We start from the raw sequence: 18779 nt of genomic DNA on the forward strand, positions 1-18779 counted from the left end.
TACCACACATTGGATTGCATCTTGGTGCACAGATTTGTTTACAGAAAATGGTGTGCCTGGGCCTATGATTTCTTAATCTGGCCCTGCACACAAGATCAGCCTAATAGATTGTGAAATGTTTCCAACCAGAGTTGGTACTGTACGAATGCAATACAGTACAATACTCTTCGTACACCAGTATTGTGATGTAAGTATAATTGTGTCATATGTCACAAAAATTGTTAATACATTTAGAGTAAAAGCCAGTCTCTTTTTTTGGCCAAGTCCTCTTTTCTAGGCCCTCCATTCAAAGGCTCAGATGTCGATGTCAAAGCTTATTTGAATCCATCCGTGTTGTCTGTCTTTGTCACAAGCAACACATGCCTCAAAGAGCGTTCTCTAAAACTCATTCCACCATATGCTGCTCCATGTATCCCACCACTTAACATCTGAATGAATACAGGCAGATACGAGCCCCTGGTGGTTTATCTCAGAGATACTTACTAATAGTCTCAGAGGCCAGTCTCCAGACAGCTCCCATCCTATATTTGTGTTAATTGTTCACTCGTTCTCCTCCCTCGCTCTCTGAGAGTGCCAAGAAATCTGACTCGAATATTAGAGTTCAAACATTCCTGCCGTTACAATACCCCCCACGGACCTATGATGTGGCTCTATAGCAACTAATTGTCTGTTAGCTGTGGTTGGCTATGCATTAATTTAAAGCTGTTATGCAAAAAAAACTATTCCCCTCTTGCTTCTTATTGCTCAAGCAGCGACTTGTGAAAATCCATCTGTAAAGCAAATTACTGCAAAGACAGGTGACTAAAGTAGTAACAATTAGTTGTTATCAGATAACCTTTCCTGATATCAATCTGGGAATTCCCTTCATATTATTTCTGACGACTGTATTTGGCAGGTTATGTACTTCTACAAAACAACTCTGGTGAATATGTTCAAATAAATGTTTTATTGATATTGTAAAACAATTGAGATTGGAACATGAACATCGATATAAACACACAGTCAAACAACATACACACATTAATATGTGTGTACCTACTGGGCAGACGTCTAGTTAACGTCTAGTTTTGATTTACAATTGGTTGAGTTGTCAGCAAATGTGAATTCAACGTGAAATCAACAAAGCATTTCATCATCGGATTTAGGTTAAAAGTTTGGTGAAAACAATATTAAATTCCCTTAGGTTGATGACTTTTTGTAAATCCAATCAGTTTTCCATGTCGATTCAACTCCACATAAATTGTTTTTACGTGGAAACAACGTTGATTCAACCAGTTTTTGCCCAGTGGGTATCCACACGTGCACACACACATCTCCCAACCCTTCACTGTGTCTTAAACCCCAACACACATTATTCACACATTCAAATATTTGAATTGGAATTGTCGGACTCCAAAATAAGTTATTCTTACCCATGGACATTAATACCATTAAAGTATTATATCTTATACAGAATGGTCACAAGTCTTTGTGGCTGTTCACAATTCGCCTGTAATTTATAACATTGTTTTCGTCTACATACAGTATACATTATTTGGGTGTGATGCTTTTTACTCAAAGCATCAAAAACATACTGTTGTTAAGAGGCTTGTTGGGGGCTCGCGGAGCAAGCATTTAGTTAGCTTTGAGCTTTAATAGGTTCTGCATAAAAGACTCCAGCCCAACTTAGAAAAGGCTGCAGCCTTCTTTAGGCTATACTTGCATGAGGAGAGACATCAACTCTTCTTAACTGTCATGGTCTTAAAGTTAGATAGCATGGTTCCGTCTGCACTGTTGGTGGAAGGACTAGTGCTGTGTAGGAATACCACCACCTGTCAGAAGACAATGCCTCAACTGTCTCGCTAAAAATGTTGCCGTTCTCTGCAGATTGGCGAATACGGGGGTAATAATGGCTTCTGCACCAACACAGAGAAGTAAGAAGGTAGAATTGGGAGATTAACACTTCACAATCACACTATAATTATTGTTATCCAGCATTGAATCAATGAGATTTCACGGTTCGCTCTGAGCTTGTTGTTTCGCTCTCTCCCTCTGTTGTGGTTCCACCTCTCTCCAGAGTGATGTCACTGACTGACACGGTCAGGCTATCCCATACCTATGACATCATCACTTCCAGTCCTTCTTTCAGTCCCTCTCCCTCTCCTCATCCAGTGGGTGGGTCTGCCTGTGTTCCCAAACACGCACTGCTCCGTCCCACTGTGAAAAAATAAAATAAAGATTGAGGGAGAGAAAGAGAAAAATAATGAGTGAAGTGGGAATTTGAGGGAGGAAAAGGAACAATATGTTAAATCACAGGAAAGATAAGAGAACTTACAAGCACATTGATTTAATGAGATAGGTATTCTGAATGGTCTAAATTAACTTCCTGAATTGAAGCCATCCCCTCAGTGAAGTGGAGCAGAGCCAGCTAGAGACTTACGGAGCTGCTGATGATGTTGTCCTGGTAGGGATGCCAGCTGACGTCCCTCACACACGCGTCATGCTCAGAGAGTCTGGTCACCACACTGCCCGTCAGCACGTCATAGACTGGACACACACAGAGTCCGTTATACCCCTTTACAATGCTTTTGACTCCCATTTCTCTCTCCCACAGATACAGACCAACATACGTACACACTTTGCATTCTACATAAACAGAATCCAACTATATTTCTCTCAACACACACAAACACATCCACACCCAGGCATAGTGACCCACCGATGATCTTCCCAGTGGAGCAGCCGGTGTAGATGAACCTCTGTCCGGTGGTGAACTCCGGGGAAAAACGGCAGCGTATGAGTGTGTGCAGAACGCCGTGACCCCTGTAGGTCATCACCGAGGTGTCGCCGGTCAGCTTGTGTCTCTTCAGGGCTGGGAGGACAGGCGAAAAGAAGAACAGCAGGCAAACGACAGGTCAGTCAACACCGCCTTCTATTTACACAGTCAAATACAGCTGCCTTATGGCCAAAGATTTACAATAGGACATGTAGTAGAGGATAAATGCTCAAAAGATACTGTAGGCAATGTTCCCTCGGCACTGAGCAGATTTTCAGGTCTTCCAGCGCGTGTTTACTGTGAACACTGAGGCTGTACCTGCTTTAAGTCACTGTTAACAGTGGCCACGTGGGCTACTGTGGCTATTTGATCATAATGTAGGCCTACCAGAGTGGACTACCATCAAAAACAATGGAGAAAATGCATCCCATAACATTTTTTTCTCTACATTTTTTGGGGAATTTTACCCCGTTTTTCGTGGTATTCATGACTATTGTTTAGTAGCTAATTGTTTAGTAGCTAATTTTGTTTCGGGATGTTGCATTGGAAATAGCTAATATTGCGTTGATTCGATCACAATTTCCACAGCAAAGGGAAACGTTGATTGTGTTAACAGGGAAAACTCTAGAACAGTGGTCACCAACCTTTTGAGTCTATATCACAAGAGTCAAAATGAAAGCCAAGATCAACCGCTCAGATTTGATTTAAAAAACATAAGCCGATTCAACATTTTCCAATTAAAATAAAAATGAAAAGTACTGTAGCAATGAGGTTTGTGCAGTAAGCTATTGGCCTAATACATTATCCCCGCATATTAGCTTTGCTTGAATTGCCCTGCCAATGCATTGATGTTTGTACCATTATATTTAAACATTTATGGTAGGCTATATGATCACACCGGTAATAGATCTGTTGTTGTATTACTTATGAGGCACATCTGAGTGAGCATACATTTAAATAATTTGCTTTTTATTTTTCTGGGCTGATGGTGCCTGCATCTGATTGTCAGTGTCAGCGGAGGGAGAGCAGAAATCTGAGGGTTTTGAATACAAAGTGTTGAGAGTGCTGAGTAAGAACTTATACATGAACTCACTCAAAAACAGCAGCTCTTTGCTGTATTCGTTGACAGTCTCTCTCTAGTCATGTTTGAAACGGTTTTAAATCTCACAGTAACAACTTTGCTGTGGCTTTCTTTTATGCCCGCTACGTTTCTGCAGACAATCTGAGCAATCGACTACAATAGTGATCGACCGGTTAGTGACCACTGCTCTAGAGAATTGAGTGAAGTTCAAATTCTGTCTGTCCGTGGGCTGATATTTCTGCACGGCAGTCCCGGGGCTACTGCGCACGCTCGCAACTTAGAGGGAATATTGACTGTAGGTAGGGATGGGGGGGGGGGGGGGGTGTATACAGTAGAATATTGAGCCAAAACGCTGGTATTATATTACAGGACTCCCTAAATTCTATCAGCATATCGATTGTGCTACCAGGGCGGGCAAATCCCTGGATCATTGTTATTCTAACTTCCGTGACGCATATAAGGCCCTCCCCCGCCCTCCTTTCGGAAAAGCTGACTACAACTCCATTTTGTTGCTCCCTGCCGAAAGACAGAAACTAAAACAGGAAGCTCCCGTGCTCAGGTCTGTTCAACGCTGGTCCGACCAATCTGATTCCACGTTTCAAGATTGCTTCGATCACATGGACTGGGACATGTTCCTCATTGCGTCAACAACAACAACAACATTGACGAATACGCTGATTCGGTGAGCGAGTTCATTAGCAAGTGCATCAACGATGTCGTACCCACAGCAACTATTAAAACATTCCCAAACCAGAAACTGTGGATTGATGGCATTGTTCGTGCGAAACTGAAAGCGCGAACCACTGCTATTAATCAGGGCAAGGTGACCGGAAACATGACCGAATACAAAGAGTGTAGCTATTCCCTCCGCAAGGTAATCAAACAAGCTAAGTGTCAGTATAGAGACAAAGTACAGTCTCAATTCAACGGCTCAGACACAAGAGGTATGTGGCAGGGTCTACAGTCAATCACGGATTACAAAAAGAAAATCAGCCCCGTCGCGGACCACAATGTCTTGCACCCAGACAGACTAAACAACTTCTTTGCTCGCTTTGAGGACAATACAGTGCCACTGACACGGCCCGCTACCAAAACCTGCGGACTCTCCTTCACTGCAGCCGACGTGAGTAAAACATTTAAACGTGTTAACCCTCGCAAGGCTGCAGGTCCAGACGGCATCCCCAGCCGCGTCCTCAGAGCATGCGCAGACTAGCTGGCTGGTGTGTTTACGGACATACTCAATCAATTCTTATCCCAGTCTGCTGTTCCCACATGCTTCAAGAGGGCCACCATTGTTGCTGTTCCCAAGAAAGCTACGGTAACTTAGCTAAACGACTACCGCCCCGTAGCACTCACTTGTCATCATGAAGTGCTTTGAGAGAGTAGTCAAGGACCATATCACCTCCACCCTACCTGACACCCTAGACCCACTCCAATTTGCTTACCGCCCCAATAGGTCCACAGACGACGCAATCGCAACCACACTGCCCTAACCCATCTGGACAAGAGGAATACCTGTGAGACTGCTGTTCATTGACTACAGCTCAGCATTTAACACCATAGTACCCTCCAAACTCATCATCAAGCTCGAGACCCTGGGTCTTGACCCCGCCCGGTGCAACTGGGTACTGGACTTCCTGACGGGCCACCCCCAAGTGGTGAGGGTAGGTAACAACATCTCCACCTCGCTGATCCTGAACACTGGGGCCCCACAAGGGTGAGTTCTGAGCCCTCTCCTGTACTCCCTGTTCACCCACGACTGCGTGGCCATGCACGCCTCCAACTCAATCATCAAGTTTGCAGAAGACACTACAGTGGTAGGCTTGATTACCAACAATGACGAGACGGCCTACAGGGAGGAGGTGAGGGCCCTCGGAGTGTGGTGTCAGGAAAATAACCGCACACTCAACGTCAAACAAAACAAAGGAGATGATTGTGGACTTCAGGAAACAGCAGAGGGAGCACCCCCCTATCCACATCGACGGGACAGCGGTGGAGAGGGTAGTAAGTTAAGTTCCTCAGCGTACACATCACGGACAAAGTGAATTGGTCTACCCACACAGATAGCATGGTGAAGAAGGCGCAGCAGCGCCTCTTCAACCTCAGGAGGCTAAAGAAATTCAGCTTGTCACCAAAAGCACTCAAACTTTTACAGATGCACAATCGAGAGCATCCTGTCGGGCTGTATCACCGCCTGGTACGGCAATTGCTCCGCCCACAACCGTAAGGCTCTCCAGAGGGTAGTGAGGTCTGCACAACGCATCACCGGGGGCAAACTACCTGCCCTCCAGGACACCTACACCACCCGATGTCACAGGAAGGCCATTAAAATCATCAAGGACAACAACCACACGAGCCACTGCCTGTTCACCCCGCTATCATCCAGAAGGCGAGGTCAGTACAGGTGCATCAAAGCAGGGACCGAGAGACTGAAAAACAGCTTCTATCTCAAGGCCATCAGACTGTTAAACAGCCACCACTAACATTGAGTGGCTGCTACCAACATAATGACTCAACTCCAGCCACTTTAATAATGGAAAAATGTATGTAAAAAACGTATCACTAGCCACTTTAAACAATGCGACTTAATATAATGTTTACATACCCTACATTACTCATCTCATGTCGTTCTGCCCCTGAACAGGCAGTTAACCCACTGTTCCTAGGCCGTCATTGAAAATAAGAATTTGTTCTTAACTGACTTGCCTAGTTAAATAAAGGTAAAATTAAAATATGTATATACTGTACTCTATACCATCCACTGCATCTTGCCTATGCCGTTCTATACCATCACTCATTCATATATTTTTTTTAATGTACATATTCTTATCAATTCCTTTACACTTGTGTGTATAAAAGGTAGTTGTGAAATTGTTAGATTACTCGTTGGATATTATGGTATTGTCGGAACTAGAAGCCCCAGCATTTTGCTACACTCACATTAACATCTGCTAACCATGTGAATGTGACAAATACAATTTTATTTGATTTTGTCGTTATGATACCGGAAATGGATGTGGCTTAAGGATTTCTGATTTACATTTTTTTTTTTAAATGGTGAGCCAACATGTTGAGAATTTTTCCTCCCCAAAACATGTTGTTATGGCTTTGTCTTGTCCCTCTGCAGCAGACATATAATGAGCAATATGTATGGAACATCGAATCGCAAAAAAATCACTGAATCAAATAGCAAAATATATAAAATTGTGATACGTATAGAATCGCAATACACCTAAGTATCGTGATATCATATCGAGGGGTCCCTGGCAATTCCCTGCCCTAACTGTAGGTAGACCCATGTCATCAATACTTGATGCAGCAGTTATGAGATGTTCTGAAAGCAAATGTTAAATCTAGACCAGTGATGGGAGCCCGGTTGCCAAACCTAGCCCGAAAGCCACTGCTAACTTAGTCTACAAATACTCTAAGAAATGTAGTAATAATGGTTGGATCAGCCTCCCGAGTGGTACAGCGGTCTAAGGCACTGCATCGAAGTGCTTAAGGCGTCACTACACACCCGGGTTCGATCCCAGGCTGTGTCGCAGCCAACTGGGAGACCCATGAGGTGGCGCACAATTAGCCCAGCGTCGTCTGGGTTAGGGGAGGGTTTGGCTGGCCGGGATGTCCTTGTCTCATCATGCTCTAGCGACTCCACGTGGCAGGCCGGGCGCATGCATGCTGACTTCGGTCACCAGCTGTACAGTGTTTCCTCCGACACATTGATGCGGCTGGCTTCCGGGATAAGCGAGCAGTGTGTCAAGAGGCAGTGCGACTTGGCAGGGTCCTGTTTCGGAGGACGCATGGCTCTCAACCTTCGCCTCTCCCGAGTGCATATGGGAGTTACAGCAATGGGACAAGACTAAAGTACCAATTGGATATCACGAAATTGGGATGAAAAAGGGGTAAAAAGATATATATATAAATAAATAAATAAATAAATACACACTTGAAGTCAGAAGTTTACATACACTTCAGCCAAATACATTTAAACTTTGTTTTGCACAATTCCTGACATTTAATCCTAGTAAAAATTCCCTGTCTTAGGTCAATTAGGATCACCACTATCACTCTATTTTGTGAAGTACACCCGTTCCTCCTGCAGCAAAGCACCCCCACAACATGATGCTGCCACCCCTGTGCTTCACGATTGGGATGGTGTTCTCCTCCCCCTTTTCCTCCAACCATAACGATGGTCATTATGGCCAAACAGTTCTATTTTTGTTTCGTCAGACCAGAGGACATTTCTCCAAAAGTACGATTTGTCCCCATGTGCCGTTGCAAAAAGGTAGTCTGGCTTTTTTATGGCGGTTTTGGAGCAGTGGCTTCTTCCTTGCTGAGCGGCCTTTCTGGTTATGTCGATATAGGACTAATTTTACTGTGAATATAGATAATTTTCTACTGGTTTCCTCCAGCAACTTCACAAGGTCCTTTGCTGCTGTTCTGGGATTGATTTGCACTTCTCGCACCAAAGTACGTTCATCTTTAGGAGACTGAACGCGTCTCCTTCTTGAGCAGTATGAAGGCTGCGTGGTCCCATGGTGTTTATACTTGAGTACTATTGTTTGTACAGATGAATGTGGTACCATCAGGCATTTGGAAATTGCTCCCAATGATGAACCAGACTTTGAGGTCTTGGCTGATTTCTTCTCATTTTCCTATGTCAAGCAAAGAGGCACTGAGTTTGAAGGTAGGCCTTGAAATACATCCACAGGTACACCTCCAATTGACGTCAAATGATGTCAATTAGCCTATCAGAAGCTTCTAAAACCATTACATCATTTTCTGGAAATTTCTAAGCTGTTTAAAGGCACAGTAAATTTAGTGTATGTAAACTTCTGACCCACAGCAATTGTGATACATTGAATTATAAGTGAAATAATCTGTCTGTAAACAATTGTTGGAAAAATGACTTGTGTCATGCACAAAGTAGATGTCCTAACTGACTTGCCAAAACCATAGTTTGTTAACAAGACATTTGTGGAGTGGTTGAAAAAAATACACTTGGTTTGGAGTCATTAAAAGTATGTAAACTTCAGACTTCAACTGTGTAATAAATAGAAAAAAATGGTTGGATAGATTTAACCATGTATACTTGCATAATACCTTAATCTAATGTGTAAGCTAGAAGAGGAACCAGTAATGTATAACAACCTTTTTGCCTCAAACGTCCCTAACCCCCTTCCCCAGGCCTCTCACCTCTCTGGGGCACCTGCTGCCAGCGGTAGTCCCAGTTCTGCTGGGTAACGGCCAGCCGCGAGGCCGCCAGGCCCTCCTTGGGGGAGAATTTCCTCACGTCCCACAGCTTGATGGACTGGTCCTTGGAGTTACTGATCAGATAACGTGCATCGCCCTGCCAGATGGAGAGGGCAGATTAATGATGGATGTACATCTTCCTGACAGAAATAGTTGTCCCTGCGGGTGATTTGTGCAGTCAACGGACACACAGAAGGTGTTGTTACCACAGAATGAGGGTAAAAATTCTAATAATACATCCTTCCTCACTGATCGACACCCTTTCTGATTGGTGAAACAGCACTGCATAGCTTTGACCTGTCCAGATTAATATTATTTTTTATTTTTTTACCATGTACAGTGCCTTCAGAAAGTATTCATACCCCTCAACTTATTCCACATTTTGTTGTGTTACAGCCTGAAATCAAAATGGATTCAATAGTTTTTTCTCTCTCACCCATCTACACAAAATACCCCATAATGACATGTTTTTAGAAATGTTTTTTTTTAAAGTACAGAAATGTCTAATTTGCACATACAGTACCAGTCAAAAGATGACACCTACTCATTCAAGGGTTTTAATTTTTCAACATTGTAGAATGACAGCTTTTCATTCTCTCAACCAGCTTCATGAGGAATGCTTTTCCAACAGTCTTGAAGAGTTCCCACACATGCTGAGCACTTGTTGGCTGCTTTTCCTTCACTCCGCGGGTCAACTCCTCCCATACCATCTCAATTGGTTGGAGGTCGGGTGATTGTGGAGGCCAGGTCATCTGATGCAACACTCCATCACTCTCCTAGCCCTTATACAGCCTGGAGGTGTGTTTTGGGTCACTGTCCTGTTGAAAAGCAAATGATCGTCCCACTAAACACAAACCAGATGGGAGGTGTATCGCTACAGAATGCTGTGGTAGCCATGCTGGTTAAGTGTTCCTTGAAATCTAAATATATCACAGACAGTGTCACCAGCAAAACACCCCCACACCATCACATCTCCTCCTTCATGCTTCACGGTGGGAACCACATGCAGGATCATCCGTTCACCTACTCTGTGTCTCACAAACACACAGCAGTTGGAACTCTGGGTCTTCCTTTCCTGTGGTGGTCCTCAAGAGAACCAGTTTCATCATAGCACTTGATGGTTTTTGCGACCGCACTTGAAGAAACTTTCAAAGTTCTTGAAATGTTCCGTATTGACTGAGCTTCATGTCTTAAAGTAGTGGACTGTAGTTTCTCTTTTTTATTTAAGCTGTTCTTGCCATAATATGGACTTGGTATTTCACCAAATAGGGCTAACTTCTGTATACCACCCCTACCTTGTCACAACACAACTGACTGGCTCAAACACATTAAGAAGGAAAGAAATTCCACAAATGAACTTTTAACAAGGCACACCTGTTAATTGAAATGCATTCCAGGTGACTACCTCATGAAGCTGGTTGAGAGAATGCCAAGAGTGTACAAAAGCTGTCATCATGGCAAAGGGTGGCTACTTTGACGAAACTCAAATATGATTTTTTTTAAGTTACTACATGATTCCATGTGTTATTTCATGTTTTTGATTTCTTCACTATTATTCTACAATGTAGAAAATAGTAAAAATCAAGAAAAACCCTGGAATGAGTAGGTGTGTCCAAACTTTTGACTGGTACTGTAAGTATTCACACCCCTTTGCTATGACACTCCAAATTGAGCTCCGGTGCATCAAATTTCCTTTGATCATCGTTGAGGTGTCACTACAACTTGATTGGAGTACACCTGCGGCCAATTCAATTGTTTGGACATGATTTAGAAATTAACAACTGTCTATATATAAGGTCCCACAGTTGACAGTGCATGTCAGAGCAGAAACGACGAAGTCCAAGGAAATGTCCGAAGATCTCCTAGATAGAATTGTGAGGAGGCATATATCTGATTCAGATATGGTCCCATGTAGCTCAGTTGGTATGGTGCTTGCAACACCAAAGTTGTGCGCTCGATTCCCACAGGGGGACCAGTACAAAATAAAAAGTATAAAAATGAATACACTCGCTCGTCGCTGTGGATAAAAGCATCTGATAAATGACTCAAATGTAAATGTACAATTCAGAGGGGTTGGGTTAAATGCGGAAGATACATTTCGGTTGAGTATCCCCTTATATCTCGTGAGGGTAAAAAACTATTTTTAGAGTGTTGAAAGTTTCCAAGAGCACAGTGGTCTCCAATATTGGCCATCTGACCAAACTGCAACCGGGCAAGAAGAACCTTGGTCAGGGAGGTAACCAAGAACCCAATGACCACTCTGACTGAACTACAGAGTTCCTTGGCTGAGATGGGAGAACCTGCCAGAAGGACAACAGTCTCTACAGCATGTCACCAATCCAGGCTTTATGGGAGAGTGGCCAGACAGAAGCCACCCCTGAGAAAAAGGTACAACATCACAACTGGAGTTTGAAAAAAGGAATGTGAAAGACACATTCTTTCACATAAGGCAAAATATTCTGTGGTCTGATTAGAAAAATGTTACTCTTTGGTCTGAACATATGTCTGGAGAAAACCAGGCACAGCTCATCACCCGTCTAACACTATCCCTACCGTGACGCCTGGTGGTGGCAGCATCATGCTATGGGGATGCTTTTCAGCAGCAGGGACTGGGTGATTGGTAAGGATAGAGGGAACAATGAATGGAGCCAAATACAGGCAAACCCTTGATGAGAACCTGCTTCAGAATGCAAACAGCCTTGGACTGGGGCAAAGATTTACATTCCAACAGGACAATGACCCCAAGCATACAGCCAAACCAACGCTGGAAAGGCTTCTGAACAAAATTGTTAAAGTCCTTGAGTGGCCCAGCCAAAGCCCAGAATTGAATCCCATTGAAAATCTGTGAAAAGACTTGAAGATTGCTGTTCACTGCCAATCCCCATCTAACTTAACAGAGCTTTAGAAAATCTGCAAAGAAGAATGGGAGAAAATCCCGAATCCAGATTTGCAAAGCTGACACAGACACCAAAAACGATTCAAAGCTTTAATCGCTGCCAAAGATGCTTTTACAAAGTATTGACTCAGGGGTGTGAACATTTATGTAAATTTGATATTGCTGTAATTAATTTTCAATAAATTTAGAAAAACATGTTTTCACTTTCTCATTATTGGGTATTGTGTGTAGATGAGAAAAATAAAGTAATCAGTGTTGAATTCAGGCTGTAACAACAAAATGTGGAATAAGTCAAGGGGTATGAATACTTTCTGTGGGCACTGTACGTACTCAAATAGTACTTTGATATGGATGATTACATACATTGTATCCTAATGTGTAGATAGATGGTGATTACAAATGCTGGACACACACACGCAGGTAGTGTTTTTTTCTATTACCTTGCTGTGTATGAAGGTGATGCCGTCTCTGTGTCCAGACAGCTGGCCCACGGGCTGGGGTCTGTCCTCCCGCAGCGTCCGCCTGTCCCACACCTTGCAGAGCGCGTCGTCGCTGCCCGAGAACAGCAGCTGGGACGAGCTGTCAGCAAAAGCCACCGCGTTCACGTCATCCTCGTGAGCATCAATCTAAGGAGATGGGGAGGAGGGAAGAGGAGAGGGGGGAAGTGTGTAAAAGAGTGAGGAGGAAAGAGATAGCAGAGGTCAACACAGTGAGGTGGGTTGTGATATACACAGAGGGGTTCCAAGATAAGAGGGACGCTCTTTATCGTCAGCAAGGCGATAGTGTGAAGCTTGTTGGGCAGACAGAGGGTGACCAGGGTGTGACTAAATACTTGCAGTGCAATGTCAACAGCAAATATGGTCTATAAGCACAGACACACACACAGACCTTAAGGGTTCTCCTATTCTGTTCACGATCAAAGACGTAGAGGCAGCCATCATTTGCTCTGTGAAGAAAATAAAGCAACGAAGAGTGAGATATGCACTGTAGGCTATTAAACGTGTCCCTAACCAACTAAAAAATATTAGAAATTGATCTGAAAATGTAAAATTGGGATGAAGAAATTGTGTGCACCAACCCTCCAAGGATCTCTTTTCCGTCTGTGGAGGCAGCCAGAGAAAAGACACAGAACCTCCTCTCGTCTGGGCTAAGAGGGAAGAACAGAACATTAACCAGCCTCCTCCACTGAGACACATCTCCAATTATGGAACATCATCTACAATCCATGGAAATAATTGGCCTAAAATGGTGCTGCTCTCAAAAAGTTGAATCCTAGCTTCAGAGAAACACGCGCGTAACTCAAAGTTCAGTGCAAGTGTAGACTCACTGATCAGTGAGTCCCTTTTACACAAATTCATATAATTTAAGTAAACAAAAGCATTGAAGTTACAAAGAAGTTAGGATTTGGCCCAAACAGCAGGAAATAAGTGGAAAAATCACATAAATGGAGTCACTCAGCTTTTCATGTCATACATTATGAACTCATCTAACTTAAATGGTTCCTGTTGCTCCATTATAGTGGCACACAAAATGAACAATGGCCAGTTGAAATGATAGCTAGTTCCAAGGTCAGGCATCCTTGTGAATGAAGGTAGAACAGTTTATTACCTGATTGGTTAAGCTATAAGTACTATGAGGGGAACCACTAACTTGAGGTCCAGGGCGGTATGGGTTTCACTGTCTCCATCTACACTGCAGACATGAACTAGAGGGGTACAAGAGAGCACACATCAGTACAAAATACACCCCAGTGACATCATGACAAGAAGTCCAAAATAGATATATTCTGGTGAAGATCATGATGGCAAAAAAACATCAGTTTTAATGTTTAGAAATCATTTTTTTCAAAATGAGTTAGAGTTGAGTTATTTTATTTTAGATCGACATAGCTGTGATTATCGACTGCGCCTCGTCTCATGTTGGTTGAAGCGCCGTCCTTCCACCTCACTATCTTCAAATTAAGTTATAATCCTACCCATTGCTTCATCTATGGTAAGGTCAGGGTGACTAAAATAGCAGCACCCCCCAGTGTGGGTGGTATCTTCGCTCTGGTGGCCTAGCCTTACTGTAATCAGACCAGCTGGAGTAGAGCACGTTGTGGGAGTCGGGGGTGAAGCATACGTCCAGCACGCTCCAGCCCACGTCCCTGGCCTTCACAGTCTGCTTCAGGTTAAAGCGCCCGCTACTGGTGTCATACAAACGGATGTTCTGGTCTAGGAAAGCCAGGGAAGGATGCATGTTTTAGAAATCAGTGGTCACTACAAATAAAAATGTGAAATTGTTTTAATATCCATTTTGTAAATGTACATGTAAACACAGCGATGTGGTTCGGAACTAAAGGAATTTCAATCATCTCCCCAGTCTACTGTAACGGTTGTGTTCACATCCTTACCTTGACAGGCAGAGAGGAACATGTTGCCATCGTCACTGTACACACCACAGAACGCTTTCTGCTGGTATGTGTCCTTGTGTGTCACATGATTGGGCAGGAAACTGAGAAGTGTAAACGGAACACCAATGGATTTCAGCAACAACAGGCTCCTCATCTGTTAACATTCAGGTCAATGGTCCGATAAATAAGGCTTTATTCATTACAACTTTTAAGTGGAACAATTCATAACACATCCCCTTTCACTTGTTTCTGCAATGAGTTTACGGTGCTTAGTTTTAGTGTGTGGATGTGAGGCGTTTTGGTAATACTCACTGTGAGCGAATGCGACTACACTCTCCGTGAGAAAAACTGGAGCCTCGACACCGGCCTTGTTCCCTCTGAGAGAGTAACACAAATCAGAATCACCCTCTAGACCTGAGGAACACAGTAGACCCAACATGCTTGCCCAACAATGCTTGCCCTCACCTCTGTTAGCATGTGGGTGAAGCTTTGCCTGCCTTTCAAGTCAGATGAGGCCGTGGTCAGGAGGATCTGAGTCCGGATTTCACTCCGGTCCAACTCCTGAGTGTCTGGCTGGGAGTCCACTGACAAGACACAGGAGCAGTGAGCAAGAGAACAGTGAGGCATGCAAGTAGGTGTACATGTGTAAACACACTTGTGTAACAAAAATGCCAATACTTTTTATTTTAACTGTGGTGTCAAGTACATTGGAATATCTATATGAATAGCACTAAATCAGATTTTTGGTAATTTTTCTTCCATTGCTTGCACACAAATTAAAAAGTAGGATTAAATGTGACTAGTGCACTCAATGAAACCCAGCTTAATTTACCGGGAGGGTTGTAACGGTCTCCTAGACGCCCCTCCCAGGCCCCATCACTGTCCTCGTCAGAGTCCGAATACGACTGGACAAGCTGCAGGCCTGTTGCTCCACTCCCATGGACCAGCCTCACCTGGCCCCTTCATGTACACACAAAGATGAGGAGAGGGATGGGGAAACACTTGTGCTCATTGACATGAACTAGGACGAGGCTACACATAGGACACAACTCCAGAGGAGAAAGCACTCCATTCTGCATTGGCATGATTTCCTTATAAGCGCCATTATAAAGGAAAAACTAACTTTTCCCCCTCTGCTGAGAAGCAGTAATGTGAGTTTGTGTTGAGTATTTTTTTTAAACTTGGAGCAGAGTGAACTTCTTTAGTGCTAGGTCTACTCTTTGGCTACTGTACAGGCTATGGTCACACCGTCTCCCAGTCCCAGCTCCAACTTACCTCCTCAATAGGTAAGCCAGCACTTGAGCTAAATCGACGTCCTCCTCTGCTGTTGACTGCCTGTCACCCTGCTGCCCCTCAGCTGATCTACGACTTCTACTGCTGTTACTGTTATTACTGCTGCTGCTCTGGTTGGATTCCGCTTCAGACTGGTCAGGGTTGCCGCTGGAGCCCCGACCGCCGGACATCCCAGAACTAGACTGAGAGCCCATATACCGAGAGCCTGCCAGGGAAGTCAATGATGTTGTCTATGAAAAGTGAATAATGATGACAAATGCTTTAAAGGCCCAGTGCAGTGAAAAACTTGATTTCCTGTGTTTTATATACATTTCCCACACTAAGACGAAATCGCTCCACCATTGCATAGTTGGAAAAAATTCTGAGTGTATGGAATCCTTGTACTATACTTATTTTGTCACATAGTTTGATTAATTTCAGTTGATCTAACACTGTGAAATATCTTTTCCATAACCAAAACTTTTTTTTCCCATCTGTTTGAAGCTGGTGTACAAAACCGAAAATAAAAGATGCAAAAACTAAACTTAAGAACAGGAAGCATAGAAATAGTTTACATAGGACAGGTCTAGCGCTTCTCAGACTTGCTTCCAGAATGACAGATCGAGCCTTCCGTGTTGCACAGTGGTCTAAGGCACAGTGCTAAAGTAGTCACTACAGATCCGGGTTTGATACCGGGCTGTGTCGTAGCCGGCCGTGACCAGGAGACGGCACACAATTGGCCCAGCGTCATCCAGGTTAGGGGAGGGTTGGCCGGCTGGGATGTCCTTGTCCCATCTCGCTTTAGCAACTCCTTGTAGCGGCCGGGCACAACCATGCTGACTTCGGTCGCCAGCTGTACAACGTTTCCTCCGACACTGGTGGGGCTGGCTTTCGGGTTAAGTGATCAGTGTGTTTCGGAGGACGTATGGCTCTCGACCTTTGCCACTCCAGAGTCCATACGGGAGTTGCAGCGATGAGACAAGACTGTAACTACTACCAAATGGATACCACGAAATTGGGGAGAAAAAAGGGGTTAAAAAAAAAAAAAACTACCCGCCAGATATTTGAATGACAGATCTATAACACATTTCTATGTGAATTTGGTAGGGTCGCCAAAAAGTGACATATTACAGCTGTAAGCCTGGCGGCAAATAAAACATATGTTTGCCATTCAGAGGGTGAACGGGCAAGACAAAAGATGTAAGTGCCTTTGAACGTTTGAGTGTGTCAATAACTCCAACGCTGCGCGAAAAAAGCGGTGCAACTCAATATTAGGAAGTTGTTCCTAATGTTTTGTACACTCAGTGTATATGGCTCTGATACTTGCTAATTCCTCATAGAGGATGTCATCCTCCTAAGGAGAATGAACTGGCAAATCAGCTGTCTACTCGCATACATATTTTTCCATTACATAAAACCACACCATTGGGTTACACCAACACCATTCCAACACAGAAAATGTGCTTATTAACATAGTTACTTAAAAAGGTACAATATGCAGAAATCGCTCCGCAATTTGCTGGTTTTTTAAATTCTAATAGTTCATCTAATTTCAGTTTATGTGACAAAACAAGTAACGTTGATGTCGACAAAAATTGTCAAAACCGCTGTGAAATAGCTTTTCAATGTGAATTTGGTCGTGTCGCCCCAAAGTTACATATAGCTGCTTTAATGAACATTTTGGGGAAGGTAAACTATTTAACTCATGTTGTAATTAACTATAAGTAATATTTCATAACAATCTGGAAACACAGGATAGTTACTTTAAAATAAACATCTGTTCACCTGTATGGGTGAGCTGCCTGACGTGTAAGAGATTGACCGTGTCTTCTTGACACAGACATACAACTACTATCAAAGACTTAGCTAGCTAAGAAAATGCAGTGGCAAAAATCATCAAGCGACTTGCTCTAACGTTCGTTACAAAAAACGAGCTAACCATCGCATGAATTGTCTGACTAGCTAGCTAGTTAGCTAATACAGCTAGCCTAGCCTAAAGATACCTACACTGTTCTAAGTATAAGGTTACACGCGCTTGACAGTTATTTGTTGCTGTATATTAAGCTAAAAAACTTGCCAATTATGTTGTCACGAGTCCGTTTAAGAAAACGGTTTTTATCTGTGGATGATACGCCGTTTTCGCTGCCGATGTTTTCAAGATAAAACCAGACCGAAGTTGCGAAGTCCGTGATGCGCCATGTTGTTTACAACATAGAAACTCATTATTTTTTCTATGGTTTACAATACTGGAGCAAACTGCGCGAGAACCCCAGCCCTTTTGGTGTCACATGACCTACTCCCGCGAGAACAAGCTACCAAGTCAGTCAATTGGTGCCAGTGCAAATTAACAGGACATGTTGAAACTTGGATGTGAAGACCTCAGAAAATTCACCTCATGCCTACAAAACTCTACACATGGATGGCATTCTCCACAGGAAAACTCTGAAATGAGGACATCCATAAAACCGCAGGGATAGCAACACATTATAGGGATGACATAAGGTTTAGCACTTTACCTAGCACTTCCCCTAGCTAGCCTAATCTCCTATGGCTGCTATACATTTGCTTTTGTTAATATTTCTTAAAAATATATATTTTTAGTTTATAATAGATATACAGTTAATGTCAGAAGTTTACATACACCTTAGCCAAATACATTTAAACTCAGTTTTTCACAATTCCTGACATTTAATCCTAGTAAAAAAATCCCTGTTTTAGGTCAATTAGGATCACCACTTTATTTTAATAATGTGAAATGTCAGAATAATAGGAGAGAGAATTATTCATTTCAGCTTTTATTTATTTCATCACATTCCCAGTGGGTCAGAAGTTTACAAACACTCAATTAGTATTTGATAGCATTGCCTTTAAATTGTTTAACTTGGGTTAAATGTTTCAAGTAGCCTTCCACAATAAACTGGGTGAATTTTGGCATTCCTCCTGACAGAGCTGGTGTAACTGAGTCAGGTTTGTTGGCCTCCTTGCTCGCACACGTTTTTCAGTTCTGCCCACAAATTTTCTATATGATTGAGGTCAGGGCTTTCTGATGGCCACTCCAATACCTTGACTTTGTTGTCCTTAAGCCATTTTGTCATTGTCCATTTGAAAGACCCATTTGTGACCAAGCTTT

At 43.2% G+C, this 18779-nt stretch overlaps 1 protein-coding gene across 7 annotated transcripts; it reads right to left on the reverse strand.

The window, feature by feature from the left end:
- Positions 1 to 927: 927 nt before the first annotated feature.
- dcaf11 (ddb1 and cul4 associated factor 11) lies at positions 928 to 18070 on the reverse strand. Of its 7 annotated transcripts, none has more exons than XM_021562675.3 (15): positions 17727 to 18070; positions 15653 to 15875; positions 15210 to 15337; positions 14843 to 14961; positions 14690 to 14754; positions 14378 to 14478; positions 14052 to 14198; positions 13636 to 13690; positions 13064 to 13132; positions 12874 to 12931; positions 12426 to 12611; positions 9033 to 9186; positions 2699 to 2851; positions 2420 to 2526; positions 928 to 2196 (listed from the first exon to the last, which is right to left on the reverse strand). In XM_021562675.3, the coding sequence occupies exons 2-15, from the start codon at positions 15862 to 15864 to the stop codon at positions 2125 to 2127; spliced, it is 1626 nt and encodes a 541-aa protein (XP_021418350.1). In that variant the 5' UTR covers positions 15865 to 15875; positions 17727 to 18070; the 3' UTR covers positions 928 to 2124. The 7 variants fall into 7 exon arrangements, with proteins under 7 accessions (XP_021418350.1, XP_021418351.1, XP_021418349.1 ...); XM_021562676.3 differs by having other exon boundaries at positions 17435 to 18070; XM_021562674.3 differs by having other exon boundaries at positions 15653 to 15900; positions 17435 to 18070.
- Positions 18071 to 18779: the final 709 nt, after the last annotated feature.

Source organism: Oncorhynchus mykiss, chromosome 15 (assembly GCF_057628025.1).
Source record: "Oncorhynchus mykiss isolate SJ-2025 chromosome 15, ASM5762802v1, whole genome shotgun sequence".
In the NCBI taxonomy this organism is placed as follows: Eukaryota; Metazoa; Chordata; class Actinopteri; order Salmoniformes; family Salmonidae; genus Oncorhynchus; species Oncorhynchus mykiss.